Source organism: Micrasema longulum, unplaced genomic scaffold (assembly GCF_059751315.1).
Source record: "Micrasema longulum isolate JH-2025_06_02 unplaced genomic scaffold, ASM5975131v1 h1tg000008l, whole genome shotgun sequence".
Classification (NCBI taxonomy): Eukaryota; Metazoa; Arthropoda; class Insecta; order Trichoptera; family Brachycentridae; genus Micrasema; species Micrasema longulum.
Genome location: NW_028277216.1, coordinates 94,225 through 119,823, shown reverse-complemented (window position 1 = coordinate 119,823; position 25,599 = coordinate 94,225). Strand labels below are relative to the sequence as shown.

At 35.2% G+C, this 25,599-nt stretch overlaps 1 protein-coding gene across 1 annotated transcript in view; it reads right to left on the bottom strand.

Moving 5' to 3' along the window:
• LOC148285737 (SID1 transmembrane family member 1-like) overlaps window positions 1–24,922 on the bottom strand; it is a 29,268-nt gene extending 4,346 nt beyond the window's left edge. Inside the window, exons 1-14 of the mRNA XM_088231298.1 lie at window positions 24,647–24,922; window positions 19,701–19,776; window positions 14,591–14,684; window positions 13,599–13,718; window positions 11,860–12,323; window positions 10,818–10,901; window positions 9,605–9,780; window positions 8,130–8,293; window positions 7,781–7,861; window positions 6,833–6,987; window positions 5,949–6,131; window positions 4,950–5,067; window positions 4,340–4,462; window positions 3,593–3,709 (exon numbers count right to left, since the gene is read on the bottom strand). Of these exons, the coding sequence (XP_088087424.1) occupies window positions 3,593–3,709; window positions 4,340–4,462; window positions 4,950–5,067; window positions 5,949–6,131; window positions 6,833–6,987; window positions 7,781–7,861; window positions 8,130–8,293; window positions 9,605–9,780; window positions 10,818–10,901; window positions 11,860–12,323; window positions 13,599–13,718; window positions 14,591–14,684; window positions 19,701–19,776; window positions 24,647–24,801 (2,110 nt within the window). The 5' untranslated portion in view covers window positions 24,802–24,922. The remainder of the gene's footprint in view (window positions 1–3,592; window positions 3,710–4,339; window positions 4,463–4,949; window positions 5,068–5,948; window positions 6,132–6,832; window positions 6,988–7,780; window positions 7,862–8,129; window positions 8,294–9,604; window positions 9,781–10,817; window positions 10,902–11,859; window positions 12,324–13,598; window positions 13,719–14,590; window positions 14,685–19,700; window positions 19,777–24,646) is intronic.
• Window positions 24,923–25,599: the final 677 nt, after the last annotated feature.

Sequence of the window (25,599 nt, the reverse complement as noted above, 5' to 3'; positions counted from 1 at the left end):
TAAATAGAAAATATATTACATTCACTTTACAACAATTTTTCATTCTCTTTGCCCAGCTAACAAGGGTACATACCCCGTTCCAAGCTAGACAATTACATTCTAATATATGATAATAGTTAACAAATTAATAGAGAGCACAGACAAATCAAATATAAACATACCCGTATACACATTTTGATATATACATACACACATCCACATATTATACACACATATATATATATATATATATATATATATATATATATATATTTATATATATATATATATGCACACATATACACACATGTACATACACCCATGCGCATACACATACATACATTCATAAAACATAAACAATTTATTTATGTGAAACTTCATGGTTAACATCTGTATATATATATTTTTTAATTATTCTTTATTTTCGACATCCAGTAAGAATCTCCAATCCGTGGCATGCATCAACTTTTCTGACTCCCTACGACCAATGTCATGAAAGAGCGAGGTCAACACCTTCCGCAACTTGACAACACTCCCGTCTTTCCACGATTCTGGCAAAAGGTTATGGCCCTTTTTGCCTACGTAATAGTGTTGTCTCGATGCCAGAACAGTGTTGACCCCTTCACTTAGTATCATATCCCTATTGGAGTATCTTGTATTATGGTTGTGGTTGACGCTCGGGTAAATGTCTCTATTTATGTGTGTAACCACTACGGTTCTCAATATATACTGTTGAATAATATTCAGTACTCTGAAGAGCAAGTCACTTGGATAGCGAAATGTTTTTTTAAAAAATGACTCGGATTAAAGATTTCTGTGCAATTGCTACAGGTTCAAGGGCGGTTTTTGCGCAAGCTCCCCAACCAATTAGACCATAAGTCAACACAGAATTTGCCAGTCCATGGTATAGGTGTTTCAAATCCGGGACTTTAAGTATATTTATATGACATATTGTTTTATGTAAAATTATTCATGAGTCATTCACATCGTGGTTTGACATTTCTAAAGAAGTCAAGCAGTGTAGTGTGGTCACCATGGCTGTTTAACGTATATATCGATAACTGTATGTAAGAACTGAAAGAAATATGTATCTGTATTTATTAACCGTTACATTGTCTGAATAAATAATCAAGATAGATGAGAGAAATTAATGATATGTTACAATAAAAAGTTGATGAGGCTAGAATTGTATATTATTTAACATAAAAAATATCAACCGAAGGAATCCGAGGAGAATACTGCAATGAGGTTTGATTATAATTTGACGCAGGCATTTGACAAAGTAGATTATAAAATCCTCATACATAAATTACATGCTTTGGGAATGAGAGATCCATTACTCTCATTTATTAATTCGTATCTTACTGGTAGGAAACCAAATGTTCAGATAAATAACTATTTGTCGACCACTGTTAATGTTACATCGGGTGTACTTCAGGGTGCCCATCTGGCACCCCTGCTTTTAAATTGGTTTATTAATTATGATGCTAAATCATTCTCTAACTCTCGCTTTTGGCTCTTCGCGGACGATAGCAAAATTCTCAAAATAATTCAAACTTTACAAGACTGTTTTCTTCTTCAATCAAACATTAACTCTTTTAACCAATGGTATAAAGTCAATATATCAAAACAAAAATTTAAAAATGCAAAATAATGTGATTTCAAAGAACCAAACAACCGATTTCCTTCGAGCACCTAATAGAAAACTCCAAAATTGATGCAGTTAAGTCCATCAGAGATTTAAGAGTTGTTTTGGACTTTAAACTGACAAAAACGAGCATATAGATAATACAGTAAATAAATCACTGAAATTACTAGGCTTTATTAACAGAATATCCTCTAATTTTACTAATGTCCGTACAATCAAAACTCTTTATTGCTCAACTGTTTGCCCTCTTCTAGAATATACCTCCTAGAATAGTGGTCTGGTCTCCATTCATGTCAATCGCACAAATCACATTGAATCAGTCCAACATCGCTTGCTTCGAAAAGTAGCGTGGATGCTTGGACTAGAGAGAGGTAATTATTCTTATGCTGATATAGTCAATGTTCAATATTTCTAGTCTACAAAAACATAGTGTTCGATCTATTGACGTAGGAAATTCCATTTCATACACATACTTGCAGTTATTACATGAATTTATGGATTCCAAGCGGGCTGTTCTTATATTAATAATTAAATGTCCGGAAATTCCCATAAATATATATAAAACAGGCTAAGAGAAATTTTTCCTTAAGCGGTGAGCATTTTACATATAATTATCACCCAGGATGATTCACTATTTAATTCCAAAAAAAATATATGGGTGGGTCAAAAGGAACTAGAAAATAAACAAGATAATCAGTTATCGTGCCAGATCTAGATAAGATTTATGATGTAAAAAATATTTAACTAATGATTTCGGTTCTGAAAACATTGAGCACCGGCCGAATACACATACAATTTACCCTGTGCCAGGCCCATTTTCGTGAAATTTTATGCTTTGTGAAGGGTTTCTTAAAAGTGTCATAATTATGAAAATACTGGGTTTAATCAATTGAAACTTCTCATATTTATTTGAAACAACTAAATAAGTCATTTTTAAATGATAGTTTTGCCAACATTGGCATTTTTGGAGAGCCACATTGCAATTTTTGCACATTTACAGAGTCTCACTCCTTTTTTGTGCTTTGAATCCCGGAGCCGTGTAAAGACGTGATTATAAATAACCACGCGTTGTGTTCCGGTCCCGTGTTTTCATATAGTTTACCAACAGCGAAAAAGTACTAATAAAGGTCACTATAGTCCTTAAAACATAGTTTGATTAGAATGACAGTGGTCAGCAAAAGTGACGAAATAACTTTGTAGTAACGTCTAAGGAATGATTTATATTGCCACACGAAAATTCATTCGTATCTGGCATGTTAATTTTTTTTTTCATACAATGCTTGACATGTAAATCAACATAAATGTATAAAATCAGCTTTAAAACTAAAAAAAAACCTAATATATACCTAATTATTGACGACGTTCTTACAAGGTTACATCATTTTGCAAAAATGTTTGAGATGGGGCAAATTGATCAATGTAAATTGATCGAATAAAAAAAAATCATTTGATGTTCATGAAAAAAAGGATAAATGTCTTATTTTTTGGAGAATAATTGTCTTAAACACACGGCTTGTTTTTGCGTTTTTATGTCAAATTTCGGAAACAGAGTTCCATGTTTGCATGAAAAAACTGATAAAATCGATTTGATCAGTAATTTCTCATCACTAGTGACATTAGTTTGACAGCTCATATTCTAATCAAGCTTTATTTTAAGGACCATAGATGTCAATAAAATTGACTTTTTTAGACAGCTGGTAAACCACATGAAAACATGGGACCGGGAACGCGTGGTTATATAATCACGTGTTTACACGACTCCGGGATACACGCCATTTTGTCTCTGATCTGTCCGCACATTGATATCTCTGGCAGTCTTGCCAGGTGAGAATTTATTTTGCATTTTCGCTAAAGGTTGGTGCCTGTTTAGCTAGTACCATGAGAAATTTCGACAGTATTCAGTATGAAGATAGTCAATCTTCACGAAGCAATATCTAACGAGGAGAGTGTGTTTTGTGTACTTACTGATCTGGAGGCGGCCGAGGTAATATATTTGAAGCGTGAGAACAAAGCAGGTGGAGATGTGGATTATTGTGAACACGACCCAGAAGTAGAAATTGGGATACAAGACGCCAATTAAACCTTAAACAGATAAACAAACACAATGATGTTCAGTGTTTTTATTTATTTGTGAATATTATTATAGTTATTTCATTAATTTTAAGCGAGCAGCTTAAAGTTGATATGCTGAAATTTATTTAAACGAAAGTTAGTTGTTGGCGCACTTTAACTTTTCCCAAACAAATCTGGTCCATTTTTGAACCCATTGAGATTAGCTCTTGTGGCAGCTTATTCCGACCATCAACAACCCTATTGCTCAGGAATTGCTTCCTGGATTTAGATTGAATCCTGCTTTCTCCAGCCTGAGACTGTGGCCTCGAAGACGAGCATCTTGTTAAGCTCGAACATGGGATCCAAATTTGGGCAGCTATAGTGACTGTCGAGTATCTCGTCTCTATCGGGTCACCCCTTTCTCACCGTTCCTGCAGCGTTGTGAGACCGAGAGTTTCCAGTCTCTCCACGTATGGAAGCCGTTTTAGGCTCGGCGACAACTTTGTAGCTCGTCTTTGGACTTTAATAGACTATTAAACTAAGCCAAAAACAAAAATGATCAAGATGCGCTGCGATAGGTGTACATTGGTACATTGGTCGCATTGGCGATGCCCTATGCACCACCAGGGAATGAAGTAGAAAAATAATAATTAATGTTACCTATGAATACAGCGCAGGCCAGTACGCCAAACGTTCCGTGAGCGCGGGCGTTGATGTCGGGATGTCGTGTTTGATAAATCTTCACCATGCAGAGAACTGCCATAATGTACATGAAGGAAGTATCTAGAAGCGCAAAATATTTTCATGGTGAGCGAGTAGATATTACATATGCCATCGTGTCCAAAAGACCGCTTTCGTTGTAATTATTTTTCATTTTCATTTTATTCAGATATTTAGAACATTACAGAAAAAAACCCCAATTCATTCTAAATACAATAATAAATCATAAATAGATAGTTATGTTAGTACAATAATATAACAAAGTGTAAAAATAAAAATTATAACATGTCTAACTGTGATATTGCACTTTTCACACCGAGGGCAGTATTTTGTTCAAGCACTTACTAGCAAAATTAAAATTTGGTGTTTTGAGCTTTGGTAAGGTGCCAAGATTCGCACCCACAAAGGAGTACTGGCATTTTACAAGAGTTGAATAATGGGCATTTAATTTTCGAGTACGAGCTCCAAACTTTAACCCCAGATATCTCTGCTTTTTGGTTTTGTCACATAACACTTTCATCCACTCATGTCTTCAATTCATAGATCATACCAAATTGGAAGTTGGTATGGTTGGGGCAAACATGATAGGAACCCGACAGGACTCCTTCCATCATAAGGGCCACTCCCATAGCATAGTACAGTCCGTAGTGAGGAGGGATTCCATAGTACTAGAAAGTAAAAAAGAAAGAAGGCTTTTCAATTTCATTTATTTATACATTGGATGTCTCAAAACCTACTCGAATATTTTACAATCGTCATCAGCAAAGTTTGTTAAGTCATGCTCATAAGAAATTTAGAAATTTCACTATCGAAATGGTCAAAATTTTACAGAGACTATTAGATGCAAAATGAGAATGATGGTGATCTCTAAGAACGTCTCTATTTTTTTCTGCTTATGTTAGTGCCCCTAAACTCGTTACGAAAGGCACATGGGCAACCCATAGTAGGGCTCAGGGCATATTGGGGCTGCCTCAGCTCCCAGCCTTGCCAATTCATGAGCTGCCTCGTTACCGTCAATGTTTGAGTGCCCAGGTACCCAAATCAATGTCACACTGTTACATTCACTAACAAAATTTAGCGCCCGTAGGCATTGCAATGCTAATTTAGAATTGATCTGGTCAGAGATCAGTGCTTTTAGAGTAGCCCGACTGTCTGAGAGGATAAACATTATTTTGTTCTTGTATTGTCTGCGCAAATTTTCATGTGCGCAGGCATAGATGGCGTAGAGTTTCATTTGGAAGATAGTGAGATAGAGCCCCAATGGAAAACCTTTTAGTAGGTCTAACTCCGTATATTCCAGCACCTGCTTGTCCATCTTTCTTGGAGCCATCGGTGTACCACACAATGTTTCCTTCCCTAAAGGGTTGGGGGCTATCAGGGGGAGGGGAGCTATAACAGCACCTTAAAGTACTTTTGGAAGTCGAACTTCATAGTCATTACATCCGATTCTATTTGAAGGGACTACACAATATTGTAGTCCTTCTTTGGTTAGGTTCCTTGCCACGCTTAAAAATATTATAGATAATTTTTAATAAAATAATCAAAATACCTTGTCAAATTGATGGTCGACATGTAGGCGACGCTTCCTCCAGACAAATATGATGAAAAGTCCACCGAGCATAATGTAACCGAGGTTGGAATAAACGTGGTTGAAGTCACTCAGTAAACCCAGTGGGTGTGCGCACAGGAAGTTGTAGTAGCACTGGTCCTGATTGCCGGTTTGGTTCAGTACCTGAAAACGCCAAAACATCATTGCATCGTCAGTTACATGAAGGTGTTCAGTCTTGCACTTCAGGTATCAGTCCAGGGCCTACCACAGGGTCACAGCTACCCGCCGTGGTAACTCGTTTGCCTATGAAACGTTCTTACTTACTGTGAGCAAGATTAAATTGTAAAATTTAATTAAACTTCTTTTTTTCACATCCCCTACTAAGTGGAGCATGTGGATATCAGCAGTTGCCTCCAGGAGACCCTATCCCTAGCCAGCACTTTCGCCTCCTCCCACATCAATCCAGCGCCCCTTAGTTCCGACGAATAAAGTCGAAAGATCGACATCGACGGCTTTCCAGGACGGCGTGAGCCCGCAGGTTTAAATAAAAGGCAACATAGGTTTACGCCAGGTCCACCACCGCATCCTCAAGACGCTCGTTAGAGAAGGCGGCTGCGTCCGTTATTGGACTTCAATGCTAGTTATAAAACTTTTACCTAATATTCTTCTCAAGCTCTTACTCTCAAAACTCAGAAGTTTGATGTTCTGAGCTTTGGTAAGGTACCAAGATTTGCACCCATTTAGGAGTACTGGCATCATACAAGGGTTGAATAATTGGCGTTTTGCTTTGACCGAGTACAGGCTAGATTTGAGTAAATGCTTAGACTTCTATATTTATATAAATTGTTCCAAAAACAATATGGATAGAACTTCGGTATACTTACTCTTTGGTAGGTTATGACAAGCTGCACGACGGGCAGTCCATAGAACACGGCGACAGTCAACAGGTTCCACAGGAATACGGAGGAACGGCGCGCGGTGTCCTTAGTGCAGAGCTCACTCAGGAACACCTCTCTCAGCGAGCTGTAGCTGTCACTCCCTAGAACACAGACAGGATTATTGACACTAACTCTGGTAGGCTACAGCAGGCAGCACAGGAAGACCTGTCCTAGAGAGCTGTCTGCCCCTCCCCGGGACACAGATAGAACTACTGACAGTCAAATAGCGTTTACATATTACTGTCCTGTCCCAGCATCGGACCTATTGTCCACATGATACACTAGTGTGTAGCATACTAGAATATTGTTCCATAATTTGGGACCCTTGAAATAGAGAAGGTTCAAAAGTGATTTTTGCGATACTTATATTTTAAAGAAAATAATAATTGTCCATTCTTGTATCTTCATTATTTCTAGCGGGGACGCTGGATTACAACACCCTCGAATCTCGTCATTAAATTTTTCTCGGGAAACATTTCCATAAGCTGATTTCTGGAAGTATATATAATCCAAATATGCTGAAAGAGATCAGTTTGTATGTTTCCAATAATTATACTAGAGCGAGATCTCACGCACTGTTTGACACACCCAGAAGCTCGCACATTAATGCAAGTTAGAATTCACCCATTAATAGGGCAATTTGTAGGGGTAGCGGGTAAGCTCTTTAACACCCTCAGCGGTGTTTTTCTAAGCTGCTCTTGCGGCTGTAGAAATCGCTTTTAATGATGAAGAATATCACCCCAGGCTTAACTTGTAGTCCCCCGTAGGTTAGCCTTTTTTTATGATGTAAAGCAACACATTCACAAGATGTGACTAACTGCGACTCTTCTGACAGTTCGAACCCCATTCGTCTTGAAATGAGAAAAATTTAATAAATAAAAATAAAGAACTTACTTATTCCAAAGTTGTCCGTAGCAATATCCAGAGCTGAGCAGGTCATAGGACTGCTAACGACGGGCGCCCCATTTCCCATAACTGCAAAACACATTATTATGGTGTGGTGAGGTTATAATGACAAGATGGAGGCTCTCGGTGAATCTCTTAAAAATTGTAGAATCAAACTATTCGCTGAAGATGGAGTTGTTTACATATCAGGGCCGCGATTACAGAGGGAAGTTAAGGACGTATAACTTTACCATGATATTTTCCATCCCTGTTGTAACTTGTTAATCTAAATGACTCCCTAAGGGTCTTTTGTCAACAAATATTTGGACAAAATCAAAATATTGTAATAAATTATTACCTCGAATAATTTCTTGGGCTTCTACAGTATCCATCGTGCGAGGGATGCTCTTGTGACAAGTGAGTCCCACAAGGAAGACGAGATAGATGGAGAAAATGGCCGCCAGGGCTACCACAATAGCCACCCAGTACTCCTGGTATGTTATGCTCGGGACAATCCTAAGCCTGGAAATAATCACAATGAGGTTGATCGCGCCACTTGCCCGTTAGCAGATGCACGCTCGAAATTGCTGGTTCGCGGGATGTATTATCCTTTATTTACTTTGCTACAGAACCCTAAATAAAATTACTGAAATTTCTACCTTATTCTGGGTAATTATTGCTGGTACTTCAGTCAGGATCTGATCCGATCTTGTTGTCAGGAAAGAGGGGCACTTTCGAATTACACAACACAGTGGATTTAATAGTTATTGATCGCAAAATATCTTCTTTGCGATCACGGTGAAAATATGAGAAATCACACGTACACACGCCCAGTTCAGTTGTTGTTCTGGCGCCGGAACAATATTGATACCCACGGTAGGCAAAATGCCATATCTTAACCAGGGTCCCGTAGGTAGCAAATAAATCCAAACGCCTCATCCTAGCAAATGTGCTATATATATGTAGATGTGTACACACAGAATTAATATGGCATAACCAGAGGTGGTTTAATGCTACAGGACACGAGTTCTTATAATTATTCGTAAAGATGGGGTTCAGTCGTTCAGTGCTAAACAAGCTCCTAACGTCACCGCGACCTGCGAAGATCTATTGTGATGTGCTGTGGTAAAAAGTACCTGGTCAGCACCGTGCTAAGGAACTGATAAAAGCTTACTCGCATAGGTTTGCTTTCGACCTTATAAAGCTCAGCCGAAATCAAAAGAGGATTATCACTAGAGCCTGCGCACTGCAAATTGAACCAACACCATTCTAAAATGAACCTATCCGAAACTTCTATATGTAGGAAGAAGTCTCACCCTCGGGGGACCGGTGGTTATTAAAGAGCTGAGGATATTAAAGAGCTCGCCTCCTACCTCATGCTCGCAGCGCGGGCGTAAGAACCGCCCCTGATGAAAGTCGGAGAGCCACTAACTGGCATCTGGGAGACATACTAGATACATTGCTGTTCGCGCATGTGACGCGTGAAATTGTCTCTATCACTCCCGAATATACCTGTAGTATCGGAGAGTGAGACGTAAAGAGTGTGTAAGATAATTATATATTAGGATTACTCTTTTACTTCGTACTCAGCAACATACGACACATTGGTAAACTTTCAATTGTATTGGTGATTCATCTCCGATTTTTTTACGAATTGCCTTTTCGGTTCCCAATGAGCATTAATTATTTAACCTGTACGTAAATGTATAACGGAGGAATACCGAAAATCTGGAAAAACGCAGAATTTACTATATTAGAGTTATTAGATGCAATGTGTACTAGCTGTGAAACTGAACTGAAAAATTAAGAAGAATAGTAAAATAAGATACGTACATGACATTCTTAACGCGGCCAAAAGGTCTTCTCTGTCCTGACTTGCTCCAGGAGAAATCTTCAATTTTCCAATCAAAGAAATTAGCAAAGTGCGAGGTGTTCGTTCCCGGGGTGCAGTCTCCGTCACTTTCCCTCACGAGCAGTACTATGTAGAAGCCGAGAGGATACCGCTTTTGCTGAAATTACAGCCACAGAAAAGTCTCAACTGCCATTAAAACATGAATTAAACAAACCATCCCAAGACATTATCTGCTGGGAGCTGGGACCGATAAAAACGTCTTTTGCATACAACCAGTTTTGGAATATAGCATAATTGGATGGGGATGTGCAAATGACACACTACTCAAAAATCTCATAATTCATTAATTTATTTCAATGTACAATACAGCACAATTGCCAATTATAATGTAAATAGATTATATATTTTATTTATTTATTCATATTTTTCCTTTTACAAACTATAATTAATAATAAAAAAATGGGACCTCACTGGGAGGGGGGGGGGGGTTACCCGTGCCGAGGACATTTAATAATGTACTTTTTAAAAATATGTTTACATTCTAACTTAATAAACAGAGATAATTAACAAAATGTTGACAGTTTTAAACACTGCGTATTTATGTACATCTACATTATTTATATTACAAAACGCACAATGAAAGAACAAAAACCTAACATTAGCTTTACACTTGTGGAGCAGTTGATTCAATATTGGTTTGGGCAAATGAGACAATCCATTTTACTTCTACCAGCTCCACTATCCATTTTTTTATAGCCTTTTTAACATTTACTAATTGTTTTAATAGATAGTGGAAGTAGGTTATAAATTTTAATTGAATAAAACTCAAAATCCCTTTGTCCGAAAGTGGTATTAGTTTGTATTGGTTCAAGTTGTCTTTGTGTTGAGGATCTCGTGATTAAAATATTTTTTTGTGATGTATTGTAGGGGTTATGTCTTTCATTTGAGTGAGAGTAGTTTTTGAATCTGTAAGTGGTATTGTTTAAGCGTATAATTGCTTTGGTGTCATAAGTTTGAGTGATTTGTGGAATATTTCTTCAGTAGATGTCTGTATCGGGAATCGGGACTCTGAGTATTATTTTAACTGTGGATTTATGTGCATATATAATTAGGTATCTTAAAAGCACAATACATTATTAAGGTCCAGATAAACAATAAATAAACATTAAGAATAATTAAAAACTATTTACTTACCGTGACGGTGATTCCACCCCTTCTGCTTATAGTTGCGTAGAATCCCTCGTATGAAATATCGCGTTCTGTATCAAAAACCGGGCACTACAACAAATAACATAAACCTTGAACGTAAAAAAAATATTCCATACTACTTTTGGCCCTCAAACGATGTTTGAAGTTATAACTGTCTGAACATTTTGTTGTTTTTCTATATTGATAAAAAAACAATTAACGAATTACAACAGGGATGGAGAAAACCTTAAAGAAGGGAACATGGAAGTCTAGGCATTTACAGGGCTAATGACCTGTCAATGGCTGGTTTAAGTGGCCACTTTACACACTGTGTAATATCACTATTTTGCCTATCTTTGAACATCAATATTTCTTCAATTCTTCAATTTGTTGATTTTAGTGAAGTTCAAGAGCTGAAACCCTTATTGTTGTGAAGAGATTCATTCGACTGGATTATTTCACACTAGGCAATGCCTGAAAACAATTTTCCAATTTTTCAAAACTTGTTCGAACACGCGCAGCGCAAAGATCTATATTTCGCTGAAAACCCTCAGGTAAATCAGTTAAGCCTTTTAATAGTTCAGTGACATCACACGCACAGAAGAGTTATATATACAGGGTGTTTTTTAAACCCTGTCACATCCGAAACCACAATGATCGGTATGGGCAAGAAGACATATTAGCATATTTAACAAAATATTTAGGACAAAGCAATTTAACAAAATATATATATTAAAAAAAACAAATGGTTGCTTACTTCTGCAGGGGAGACGTGAGGGGAGCGCGGCGCAGTATCAGACTCCCCCCTCCCCCTCCTCGTTTCTGCCATGCAGAAGTAAGCAACCATTTGCTTTTTTTGATATTTTATTTATTTAAATTTTATTCGTTCTAAAAAAATATTTTAATGCGCCAATTTGTCTTCTGGCTCATACTGATCATAGTGGTTTCGGATGTGACAGGGTTTAAAGAACATCCTGTATAATGTAATAAAAAATGTACCACATGTAAATAAAAAAAAATGTAAATAAAAAAAAAAAAAATATCTTACCGATGCATTTTGTACAGAGATCAACATACAAGTATCATCGTCAGATTCCAAACGAATCAACACAGTTTTCATACTATCGTTTATCCCGTTAAAAACACTTTTTCGTAGCACTTCCCTCGCGAGGTCCCAAGCGGGGCCATTGGAACTCCGACTGAGGTCCTCGGACCCACCGCCGACATGACCGTCGAGCTCTCGAGTTCCAGCTTGTTCGGGGCTGTGCTCAGCGCCCTGTTTGGAATTGTTCCACCAAGATCCGATGTTTTCCAAGTCCAATATCCCATCCATGGCTCCGTACTCAAAAGAGTAGAAGAATATAATCGGTTTAGATGGGCTCGTTATGACAGCCTTCTCGGTATTGAGCGACAAGTAGAAATCCTTCACCATTTCCACTTTCAGTTCGAGCTGGAGGTTCTCGGGGCTGGAGGTGTATATATGAATAATTGGATGATTCTGCGTTATCACATCTGAAAAACAATTAAGTTGGTTGAGCCGATGATTTGTTTCAATGTATTTTAACCAGAAGAATCGCATGTAAGTACTGGCTAATTTTGATTTGTGAGGTTGCCACGCCTGACGGGACATTTGTTGGTTGGCAACACTGCTCGTCCTCCGCGCTACTCTTCGCTTTTTCAACGAGTTATGTTCGCACGCTTTTCTGATTGTTGAAAAGTATTTCTCGCTAATTCGCCGTAAAAGTTAATATAACTTAACGCTATAAATCACATAGCGCCGCAAACATTTTATCATCCATCGCCATTAATCATCATCCGCCCCGCCGCCTCCAGACAACAGACAATTGTGTGCATGCAGTTTTCCTGATCAGCAGTTTCCCCGTTAGCGCGTGAGCTGATCGCCGACAAGGAAGAAGACTCAACACCAGGTTAGTCAGTGTTTTTACATATTGATTTTCTCTGGTTCGAGTACATTTTAATAGATTGTTGGCTGCTTAATCCACTAGCTCAAATTGGCAGTTTTGGAGAAAATAATTTGATTGTCCGCTATAAAAAACATATTTAAATCGCAAAAGAAGAATTCTATTTACACGGATTCTCCATAAGTTTTTATGAATAAACTACAATAGAGATGGAAAGCATTTTGGAAAACGGAATAAAAAAGTCAAGGCATTATTATTATTAATATTTTGGTTAACTTATATAGCGCCATTTTCGTAATATAATACCTCAAGGGCGCATTACATAGTGATTCTATAGATACGTTTACTTGAAGCTTTTAAATTTGTAGTTTAATTAAAACAACTTATTTTGCTGTCGCCTCTCGCCTGGTTTGCAATAAAAATAAATCTGTGCATCATCCGCATAGCAGTCAGACCACAATCCACATTCTTTGATTATGTTTTCTATATCTTTAGTGTACAGGAGATGGAGGAGTGGTCCGAGTACTGACCCTTGAGGTACTCAGGGGTATATAAACGCAATAACGCAAGGGGAATCCCCTGCGTGGAAGTGCTAGTAACCGAGCAACGGTTCTCGATAGAGTACTTGACCGCTGGCGCTGTTGTGAGGTGAGCGCACACAACTTCACATTGCAAGGGTGCTGCCATCCAGCAATTATATCTGCAACTCAAATCGCACCGTAAATGAGTCAACATTCAACGTTGGTTTTCATAATTTCGCGGAGCACCGAACCACTGCTCTAGGGGAGAGAGAAGATTTAGAATACCATCCCGGTTCAAGGCTGATTAGCCCCAGTAAAAAGCTCCAACATTACGTTACACTCACCCAAGTTATTTTCGGGTTTGGGCGACTGCAGAAAGAAGTTCTTGTTTGGGCACAATGTTCTGGAAATACTGGAATGTTTCTGGTCTCCGACGACTAAAGGGACTTGCCAGGATAAAACCCCTGAAAGAGAGAGAAAACATTTTTGAGAAGGGAATATGGAAGTCTAGGGATTTACAGGGCTTATGACCTGTCATTTATTTATTTATTTTGTGGGGTACATAGTCAATAATCGATGACAAACACGTGCTAAAACATTTCACCTGAAATATTTTGTTTTACTTTAATAATAAGGAACATTATTATTTATTTTTTTCGTTTTTAATTATTATATAAAAAGTACCTCTTAATCTTTTACAAAATATGTTTATTTTTTCTTTCTTATATTATACAAAAATATTATAGCTGTCTATTTATTATAGGAGCAAAAAAAACATTGACAGTTTTTGCACATCCACTATCCTTGTGGGATTTTTTGTTTACTATTCTTACTAATAATATATTGTATTTCATTGCTATGTTATTATTATTTTTTGAATACTCTGTTTTATTTCTTATGTACAGTAAAACCTCGTTTTTACGTTCCTCGATTTTACGAACTATTTAGCTTTTTAACCGAACTATTTAGGTCCCATTCTTTCAAATCATTCGATCTGTCAAAAGACGAGCCGCGCGCCGCCGCGTGAATGGAGAATGAAACCGAGGTAAATAAAAAAATGTGCAAATTATTGTCTCAAACTAAATTCAAAGCAGGCGCAGTGTAATTGTTTCATCATTATTCAGCAAATTAAACATAAATATGGAGTCAATGTTATTTCTACGTTTTTGTAGACTTGAGATTTTGAACATTGAGTCCATTTCTCCGTAAGTGTAGTCTCCCCTCTCGAGGCCGATCATCCATGCTACTTTTCTTTACTTTTCATCATCAGACATAAATTAAAATAAGTAAAACGTCACAGCCAAAGTTGACCTGTGACCTAAGACAATTCGCATACCTTTTTGCTGTCTCGCCGTTATGAAGATGGGGTAGCTTCTGGTGGCTTCATCGCTGAATATAGATATTCTAGCAGGGTATTCTGCCTCGAACCACTGAAATCACAAGACGAAACATGGAATATTGTGTATCGTCGCTTGGAAATGCTGCCGTCATAATTATGATGTACGAAGCCTATGTCAAAAGTAAATTGAGTTACATTATCGCCTTCTGGGGAACTGGTAACAAGACAGACATAACAAGAATACAAAGACAACAAAATAAAATTCTTAAACTAACATAAACCTACCCTACCTGACCTCTACGACTGAACTGTACAAAAAAACACACCAGTTTGATATAAACTACTTGACTAAAATTGAGACCTTAAAAATTGTGCACAAAATAACACTGGGAAACATACAAGACGACGACATAATATTAGTCAAAAATGCGGACATACACAAATATAACACCAGACAACAACAACACTATCATATTGAAAAAGCAAAGACAAACACAGGACAGTCAAAAATACTACATAATGGACTTAAACACTACAACGACTTACCTTACTACTTGAAAACTTTTACTGGAGACAAATTTAAAATCAATCTGAAAAAGCACATGATGACTGAACTAACTAGACTAGACGAGACATAAAATGACTAGATAATATTAAATTTCTAATGTAACCCTAACGGGTTTTTTTAAATTGTAAATAAATATTTTGTAATTCAGAAATTGAAAAAATCGCTGTGTGAAAAATACTAAAATTAAGTACAGTCAAACCCGGTTATAACAATCACGTAAATAGTGAGATCTCGGATGTAACGAGGAAACATGAGTTGACATTTTAGTTCATGGTTTTCTTCATACAATTATTCACTGTTATAACGAGCTGCTTCTCGGACATACCGAACAAAAATATTGTCAAAAATTATACAAAGAAACTTTAATTGTTAAAAAAAATCATTCTCGAAATAAGAATCTAAGTAGTAAAATTTAAACGACCGGCTAACGTAAAGAATAAATACCTCTGGGCGTTGGGATCGTATTATGTTTATGATAGCTATGTAAGTGTCTAAGTACCTAATTAGATTTTCCGCCGACAATATTGAAAAATGAACACACATGGTTTTAAAAAAATCAAGCTTTGTGAACTTAGTAAGAGCCGGTTCGGCACATCGTTACAATTTACAGCTGCCTTTGTAGTTTATGTATGACATGCTTGTTTCGGAAGTTTTTACGGGATTTTTTTAGATTTTTAAATGTTCTACGCTTATTTCAATACACAATAAACATTACAAGTGGGTGATATCAAATGAGTTCTAGACCAGATCAGTTAAATTCTAACCCCTGTAAAAAAAATCTGCTTGAATTTTACGTACACATATGTATTTACTTGTGTGCAATAGCGATTGTATAAAAAAAAGCTTTCTCTGGTATAACGAGTAACGCTTATAACGAGCAAATTCAAGTGGTCCCTTCTTCCTCGTAATAACCACGTTCGACTGTATATTTTATGCGATAGTACGTATTATGTTTTGCCCTAACGGAATATATATTAATTTAAATATTTTTTACGTCACATATTTAAAAATGAACATTTTCATATTCTTTTTAGTAAAAAAATATAAGAAAATATGTCAATACTGCAATGAAAAGACGTTTCTGGCCAAAAACGCCATTTTATTTAGTAATTAAGTAAACGTCTTTCTTTCTTAGTGTTAATATGCCAATGGGTTCTACTCAACTAAATAAAATAGACGTTACTGGCCATTTACGGCTTTTCAAACTAGTAACGCCGACCTAATAATCAATTAACTTTGAGATTACCAACAGATCTTAAATTTAATTGAATATTATTGAAAAGCTTAACTTTTAGACCTAATATTATAATATTAACATATTACAACAGAGATGAAGAACATTCAAGAGAAGGCAATATGGAAGTCTAGGCATCTACAGGGCTTATGACCTGTCAATGGCTGGTTTATGTGGCCACTTTACACACTGTGCAACATTCACCATTTCGCCTATATTTGAACATCTATATTCCTTCAATTCTTTCATCTGTTGATATTTGTGAAGTTAAAGAGCTGAAACCTTTATTTATGCGGGTGAGATTCATCTAATTGAATTATTTCACCTGCATACTAGGCAACGCCTGAAAATATTGTTTTTTCGATTTCTATACTTCTTCATGGACCAGGTAATTTATCAACAATATTTTGAGTTTGTCCAAATTTTTGTAGACAAGGACTGGATTCAACTCCCTGGGGAGCTGTTTATATTAACAATGTTAACAATGTTAATATAAACAGCTCCCCAGGGAGTTGAATCCAGTCCTTGTCTACAAAAATTTGGACAAACTCAAAATATTGTTGCTAAGACAAATATATTGATTTAATGTTTAAAATATATATTTAAGAACCAAAATTTATTTACAAGTAATTCAAATAGATCAAGTCAAAGAAAGTCGTGTGTTAGAAATACCACATTGTAAAACGAGGCTCGCACAGAGACATGCATATTTTATAGGCCCAAAATTTTTTTATTCTTTTTTTACTGTTAATATTTAATTAATTCCAAACTTTAAAATTTTTACACAATATTATTTTTGGTATGTGTATATATATTTACATATTTATACACACACACAATTCTGGGTTTTTATCCCAAGGGGGAGTAGGTATATTATTATTTATATCACTACAGAGATGGGTAGAATTTTTGTTTCAAGATTATGGATATTCGATGTCGCCGATATGGATATTCGCTAATAAGCGGAATGGGGAATGTTGTAGAATTCTACATAAAAGTGGCCACTTGAACCCAACCTATGACAGGTCATAAGCCCTGTAAACGCTCGAATATCCATAATCTTGAAACAAAAATTCTACCCATCTCTGTAGTGATATAAATAATAATTTAAAATTTTTCTTCTTTTAAAAAACACGTATTATCCTGTATTCAAACTAAAGATATGAACTCTTTTTTTCTATGATATATTTTGTTGCCCTTTAATAAAAAGGAATATTTTTGTGTTTTTTTAAAATATTTTTTATTTCCTTTTTTAATTACTTAAAAAAAAACATATTATCTTTTACAGAATATTTATTTTTTTCTTTCTTATGTTACACAAAAATATTATAACTGTCCGTTATTTATTATAGGAGCAAAAATTCATTAGCATTTTCTTGTATACCCACGAACAGGCAATGCCTTTGTGGGATTTTTTGTTAACTATTTTTACTATTAATATGTAGGTATTTCATTGCTATGTAATTATGCTTTATTTTTTTAATACTCTGTTTTATTACTTATGTTTATTGTAAAAAAACGAAAAAAATGAAATATAAAAAAATACGGGTAGGTTCATTCATTTCGGATGTTTTTAAAAACGGAATAGAAGAAAAAAATAGTATTTTTATCACTCTTCTATAATTGTATAAGTCAGAACCGCCTTTTATATTTAGTAATCTTCGAGACTTTTTGCAGTTAAGTCTCATTTATTAGTGAAAATAATAGGGTTGTGGTTATTTTAGGAAGATAATTCAAGTACCAGTAGATGCATATTTTTTTCCTGATTCCGAATATGGATTTAACTCACTTTCTAAAAAAAGTGATTTTTCTTTTTTAATATTAACTCTTAAAAGACTGTGGTAAATAATTGATTTGCACACACACAAAAAGTGATTTGTAGCACCGTGTTACCACAAGCAAAAGATAGAATATTCTAAAGTACAGATATTTTAAAATATAAATATAATAATATTATGTTAATAAAATTTGTATAAAGCCACTCGCTGACTTATCTGTCTACCGGTTTCGAGACGTAACCCGTCTCTTCGTCAGGACAACAACACTACACCAACATGCAAATACCACTGCACACCTTCACCGTAGTAGATTTGCAAAAATATAAAATCGACATGCAGGTTGGACACATGGTTCACTACGCCACCACCGAGGGTTAATGACTTATGAAGCTAATATTTCAAAAGGATTAACAATCGGAAAAGGAGGAAAAAGGGAGGGGGAGGGTTGGGTGACCATTACAATGAAATATCGAATAATGGACTATATTGGAAAGTTACTTGATTATTAATTAATGGGACATTATTTTTCAAAGCCTTCTTTATGTAAAACATCTCCATATTACTTACTTTCAGTCCTGTATTATTTATGTGTAAAACTTTAACACCGGTATCTTTATTAAATTCATGATTTGAGTCTATAATGTGGTTCTCCCCCTCCCTTTTTCTCCCTTTTCCGATTGTTAATCCTTTTGAAATATTAGCTTCATAAGTAATGGAGTTCATAATGGAGTTCTGGTACCAACCCTAATGTATGGAAGCGAAGCATGGAGTTGGAAAAAAAGGGACGAAAGTAGACTGAATGCTGTTGAAATGCGATCCCTCAGGCGAATGTGCGGAAAAACAATGTATGATAGGTGCCCTAATGTCGAAATTAGAGCAGAATGCAAGGCTGAGTTAAGCATTATCGACAAAATTAAGAAAGGTCTTTTGCGATGGTTCGGTCATGTGGAGCGAATGAATGATGAAAGAACGGCTAAAAAGATTTATGATGCGAATGTGTCTGGTTGTAGAAGTCGAGGAAGGCCGAGAAAGACATGGCATGATCAAGTACAACAAATTCTTGAAAGTGGTCATGTGAAAAGTCGGAATAATCGACGTGCGTGCATGAGAAGATGTATGAATGTGAAGGAAGCAAAGGAAGTGTGCCAGGACAGAGTGGTGTGGCGTTCTATCCTCTCTGCCTACCCCTCTGGGGAAATGGCGTGATGGTTAGTTAGTTAGTTAGTTAGTTAGCTTCATAAGTCATTAACCCTCGGTGGTGGCGTAGTGAAGCATGTGTCCAACCTGCGTGTCGATTTTATATTTTTGCAAATCTACTATGGTGAAGGTGTGCAGTGGTATTCGCATGTTGGTGTAGTGTTGTTGTCCTGACGAGGAGACGGTTACGTCTCGAAACCGGTAGACAGATAAGTCGGTGAGTGGTTTTATACAAATTTTATTAACATAATATTAAAATGTTAGACCACAAAGTTAATGCTTTGAATATTAATAATATATATAAATATAATTTTTAAGGTAAATTATTACCTCCGACCTCGAGTACTCAAATACATACTCAACAGAGCTGTTTATATTCAAATTATAACTGGTCCCATATTCGTATCTGAAATGACAAAAAATTCCCATTAGTTAAGCAGGAAATAACGCAAAATTAATTTGTTTTTAAATCAAACCATCCGCTACATCACTATCTCTGCATACAGATCCCGCTTCCTCTACATTCATACATCTTTTCATGCACGCGCGCCGATTATTCCGACTTTAAACATGCCCACCTTCGAGATTAAAAAAAAAATTTGGTTAGATAACAAATTTAAATACAACATTACTACTAAATACAATTTTGTACACTAATTAAATACATCTATTTATATTAACGTTTCCCATTACGTAAAAAAAATAAACAATTAGATTAAGGAATATTTTTTAAATCAATCATTTAAAATCAATCATTGGCGGCCTCCGTGGTGTAGTGGTCAAGACGCCTGACTCACGCTCGGAAGGTTCCGGGTTCGATTCCCGGTGAGAACACAAAAATCAAAATGAATTTTTTTTCAAGCCTGGGTGTTCTGTGATGTAATTCACCACTGTAATTGGGCCTACTGGCCTGTAGTGGTGCAAAAAATAAATAATAAATAATAAAAAAAAAAAAATAAAAAAAAAAAATAGCTTATTACTCAATTGTACAATCTTTGTTACAATATGGCATTGTAGAATGGGGTGGTGCATATGCCAATATATTAAACCCTCTGAAAATAGTACAAAGATTAATTATTAAAGTAATTTTAAAGAAACCCTTAACATACGGAAAGTCTATATAAAATATTTAAGGTTCATACAGTAGACACTCTTTATAAAATAAATTCTATTATACAAATTTAAAAAGAAGAAAATGCAAAAGAATTTGAGATGAAGAATTCACTCGGATACCAACATAATATTAAAATTCCTAAATTCCACACAAGTCATGGTCAAAATAGCTTTGTCTTTAAAGGTGTAAAAAATTATAATAATCTTCCCAATGAATTAAAAATAATATATCAATAAATCAATATAAAGTTAATCTAAAGAATTTTTTTGAATACGTGTAAAAACAACATTAAATTTTAATTAGTATGAATGTATTATTGTTTTATGTTTTTTCTTTACATATCAAATGTTTTTATTTTTATTTTTCATGTACTATTTAAAATTATATAAACTCTTTTAAATAAACAACTACAACAGTGTAAGTCACTCTCCAAGCACAAGAGTTAGTTTCACAGTGATAGCATTTACTAAATGTGTAAAAGTAGATATGTTTAGAATTTTACAAAAACATGTACTTTTTATGAAATTTCTTGTGTGCATAATGGGGAGTGACGTCTTACAGTAGTTTATTTTATTTTAATTATTAATATTTTTAGGATAACATATATATATTACAAAATATATATATAAACGTTGTTTTTAACCAGTGTTACATAAAGAAGAATTATAAATGTTACTTTTCACTTCTTTCTTAAATATATTGTATTCCTGACTGTACTTTTTATTATCTTTGTTCATTTCATTAAATAACATATTTCTCTGTAAGTATAATGATGTTGTGCTGTGGTTGTTTTTAATTTGGGAATTAAGATATTACCACCTGTTCTAGGTCGCGCACTTACGTTTTCTGACCTAGAAATTCGACTATTTATTTTGTCTTTTTGTATTTGAAGCAAACAATTCTTTTTATTTAACAATTATACCTTATTCCTTAAATTTTTTAAATAATTGAACAGTGGGAAAAGTAGACGGTTTTTTCAAAATAACTTTTATGATTAATTTTTGTATTTTTTCAACTGGTAAAATATTTGATTTAAAAGCACCACACCATCCAATTATTCCGTACTGTAATATGGATTGGGCTAATGCAAAGTAAATTGATTGAAATTTTTCGATGGTCAATATTTTTCTTAATTTAATAAATACATATTTACGTTTTCTCATTCTATTAAAAACATAATTTTTTTAACCTTTTTTATTTTATATTTTTATCAATTATAATGCATAAATATTTTATGCTAATTTTTTCAGTGATTTGAAGACAATTATTATTATGAAACTGATATCTTTCATTGCATTTTGTTGTATGGATACAAATATTTATACGAGGTATAATTTGTTGGATTCGGTCAAGCCATTTCTTTCTCGGTTTTCCTCTATTTCTGCATCCGTCAACATTCACAATGTCAATATTTTTAGCCGTTTTTTCGCTGTCCATTCGCTCTACATGTCCAAACCGACGCAGAGCTCCTTTCTTGATTTTGTCGATAATGCTTATCTCAGCCTTACATAATGTACGGATCTCGACATTTGCGCATCTATCGTACATAGTTTTACCACACATTCGCCTGAGATATCGCATTTCGACAGCATTCAGCCTACTTTCATCCCCGTTTTTCCAAGTCCATAATTCGCTCCCATACTTAGGGCCGAGACCAGGACTCCTCTGTGAACTGCCAATTTAATTATAATTTAATATATCTGTACCTATTAAACTATACCACTTTTTTTAGTAATAACCTTTATTTAACGAGAAAAACAATACAACATTATTTTTGGTACGTGTATTTTGTACATATGTACACAAATCTGGATTTCTCCCAAGGGGGAGTAGGTAAATATTTTTTATTAATATCCCTACAGAGATGGGGTAGAATTGTTTTCAAATTCAGGATTATGGATATTCGAGCGTTTACAGGGCTTATGACCTGTCATTGGCTGGGTTAAGTGGCCACTTTACGTATTACAACATTCCCCATTCCGCTTATTAGCGAATATCGACACAGGTAACATTTTTATGATTTTTGTATATATGTTATTAAATGAGAAACCATTCACAAGCGTGTTGGAGCGCCATCTATGTATTGATATTGAAGTTATACAAACATATATACAAAAATCAAAAAAATGTTACCTGTGTCGATATTCGCTAATAAGCGGAATGGGGAATGTTGTAATACGTAAAGTGGCCACTTAACCCAGCCAATGACAGGTCATAAGCCCTGTAAACGCTCGAATATCCATAATCCTGAATTTGAAAAAAATTCCACCTCATCTCTGTAGGGATATTAATAAAAAAAAAAGAAAAACAATACATAATTTTTCAAAACAAACATTTAATCTTACTGTGAAACATTCAGTGGTGTACCACAAGGTTCCCATTTGGGACCAATTTTATTCTTATTATTTATAAATGATATTATTTCAGAATTTAAAGGAGTTGATGTTCATTTATTTTCTGATGACCTCAACATTAAAAAAAAAACTTCTTCAAACGATTGTTATGTTTTCCAGTCAAATCTAGATACATTGGGTAAATCGTATAATGAAAATCTTCTCTTTTTAAATGCTGATAAGTGTCATTTTATATCGTTCCATAGAATTAAAACTCCTATCTTCTTATTTACTTATTTATTTAATATACGCCCAGAGGGCTCTTAAAATATGTGGTTAAAAGTACATATAAAATATTGTAGAATATAACAAAAATAAACTGACAACCATAGAATTGACAATAGTCCAGAAACCACATACGCGCAACAAACATAATGCGACTAAACTACTCTTAAAGGAGTAGTTTTACGTTTTGACCCATTAGTTTCTTTGTAGACGTCGCTCAGTACGCAACTCCCGATTTGAATTCAACTATGCCGTGTTGTATCGTTTTAAAGTGTAAAAATACTGCTGGGATCTTAAAAAAACAGGATGGGATCACATTTTATGTGTACGTACCAAATGTATTAGTTGAAAATTGAATTATTTTCCCATCTGTCAGATTGTCAAAGAAAACAAAATGGGCATTTCGTTAGTGTTGCCAGGGTAGTCAATTCTTTTACTTTGCTCATATTATGATAGAACTTATGAAAATTGGACCTCTCGGATTGAACAACGCCGTGGTGGACATTTGACAGACATTACCTTTATAACATCATATATTATTTAACATGACAAAAATATCCGTTTTACTTAAAATAAAATTATGTTTATTAAATGACCTTGTACTTACCTACTATGTTGTGGAGCATAGAATTAAGAATAGTCCAGAAGGAGCGTAGAATCAAATTTGAATACGTCGGACTGTGTCCAAAAATTCCCCCACTTTGCCCCACTTTCGCCGCGTGCATTCTTGAAGTCGCCGCGTTATGTTGTCAGATTACGAAAATATAATCATAACACAAGGTAAAAAAAAAAACAATTTGTTAATTTCACTAAAATTTATTGTGCACGCGGAAACATTGATTGACATAGCATAGTAGATAAGTAAAGGGTCATTTAATAAGAGTCATTTTTAACTTAAAATATAAGACTTTATTTTACATAAAACGGATATTTTTGTGTCATGTTAAATAATATTTGATGCTTTGAAGATAATTTCGGTCAAACGTCTATTACAGCGTTGTTTAATCAGAGAGGTCCAATTTTTATTAGTTCTTTCATTAGATGTCAAAGTGGCGTAAAAAAAAATATTATCCTGGCAACACTAACAAAATGTCCATTTGGTTTTCTTTGACAATCTGACAGATGGGAAAATAATTCAATTTCCAAACAATGCATTTGGTACTTACACATGAAATGTGATCTCACCCTGTTTCTTTTTTATCCCAGCAGTATTTCTACACTTTAAACCGACAGAACACGGCATAGTTAAATTCAAATCGGGAGTTGCGTACTGAGCGACGTCTAAAAATAAACTAATGGGTCAAAACGTCGTCTTCTGTTTGATACGCGTATGCGGTTTCTGGACTATTCTTGATTCTATGGCGTCATCATGTTTTAGGGTTCAGGGTATGTAATATGTCAGTGCGTGGGTTGCTGTTTTCCTAAATATGGGACATTTCGGCGTCCCGGAGCTGTGCTCGGGACAACGCGACGCATGGTCACGTTAGTCAAGAAAGAAAGATAGATTTTCATTGTAATTTGACATAGGTATGTATTTGGCTTACGTCTTATTGATGAAGATTAAGGAAGTGGAGTACTCGTGGGTGAAGCACAGGTCGCTACAGAACAAGAGCGCCAATAGAAGAAGAAATAAAGGCATATTTATCTCTACGCTAGAACAACTCAACTGACTGAGAATTGATTTGTTAGCTGCGGGCATACATTATCTTATCTACTGATAAAAATGGAATCATCGCCACCCATCATCGAATTTAAATAGAAACAAAAAATACGACGAATTCACGCGATAGGAATCGAGTTTTTATCAGCTATGACAAGTAGCTAAATCACAGATAACTACCGACGTGCTATTAAGCGACGTGATAACAATTTCTCACCGTATTCGCGATCACAATGCAACATTCGTGAACATCTAATATTAAATGTCAAAATATTTACGTTTCGCGACGTATAATCCTGCTGCGCAATCACATATTTGAATTTCACCGGTGTAAATATGGAGAAAATTCCAAAACTGCTATTTTTATTTATTTATCATGCTATTCATTGCATTTAGCCGGCGGTTGGTAAGTCAAATGTCAAGAAAAGCAGTCGCCACAGTCATTGAAATTTTATTTCAACTTTTTTGTATTAGATACTCCTTACTATTTTGCAAATGGAATATATTGTATTATTTTTTATAGAAAGCGCTGATTTTTCGCCAGTGAACTGTATTTATTTGCGAGGAAAACAAAAACAAACCGACACGAGCGTTGACTTAGAGATTACACACGCGTTGACTTATGATTGCGATAACTTAAGCATGTTTATTATTATTCATTGTGGTCGCTCAAATGCTTAGCATGTTTTTAAGCACGTCGATAGTTATTTGTGATTAAGCTTGCTATGACAGGTATCGTACATCTGACAGCCGCAGCGCAGTGTTGTCAACTCGACAAAAGCAAATGTCGCTAAACGGAGGTTCAAAAGTCGCTAGATCCCAAAATGGCAAAAGTCT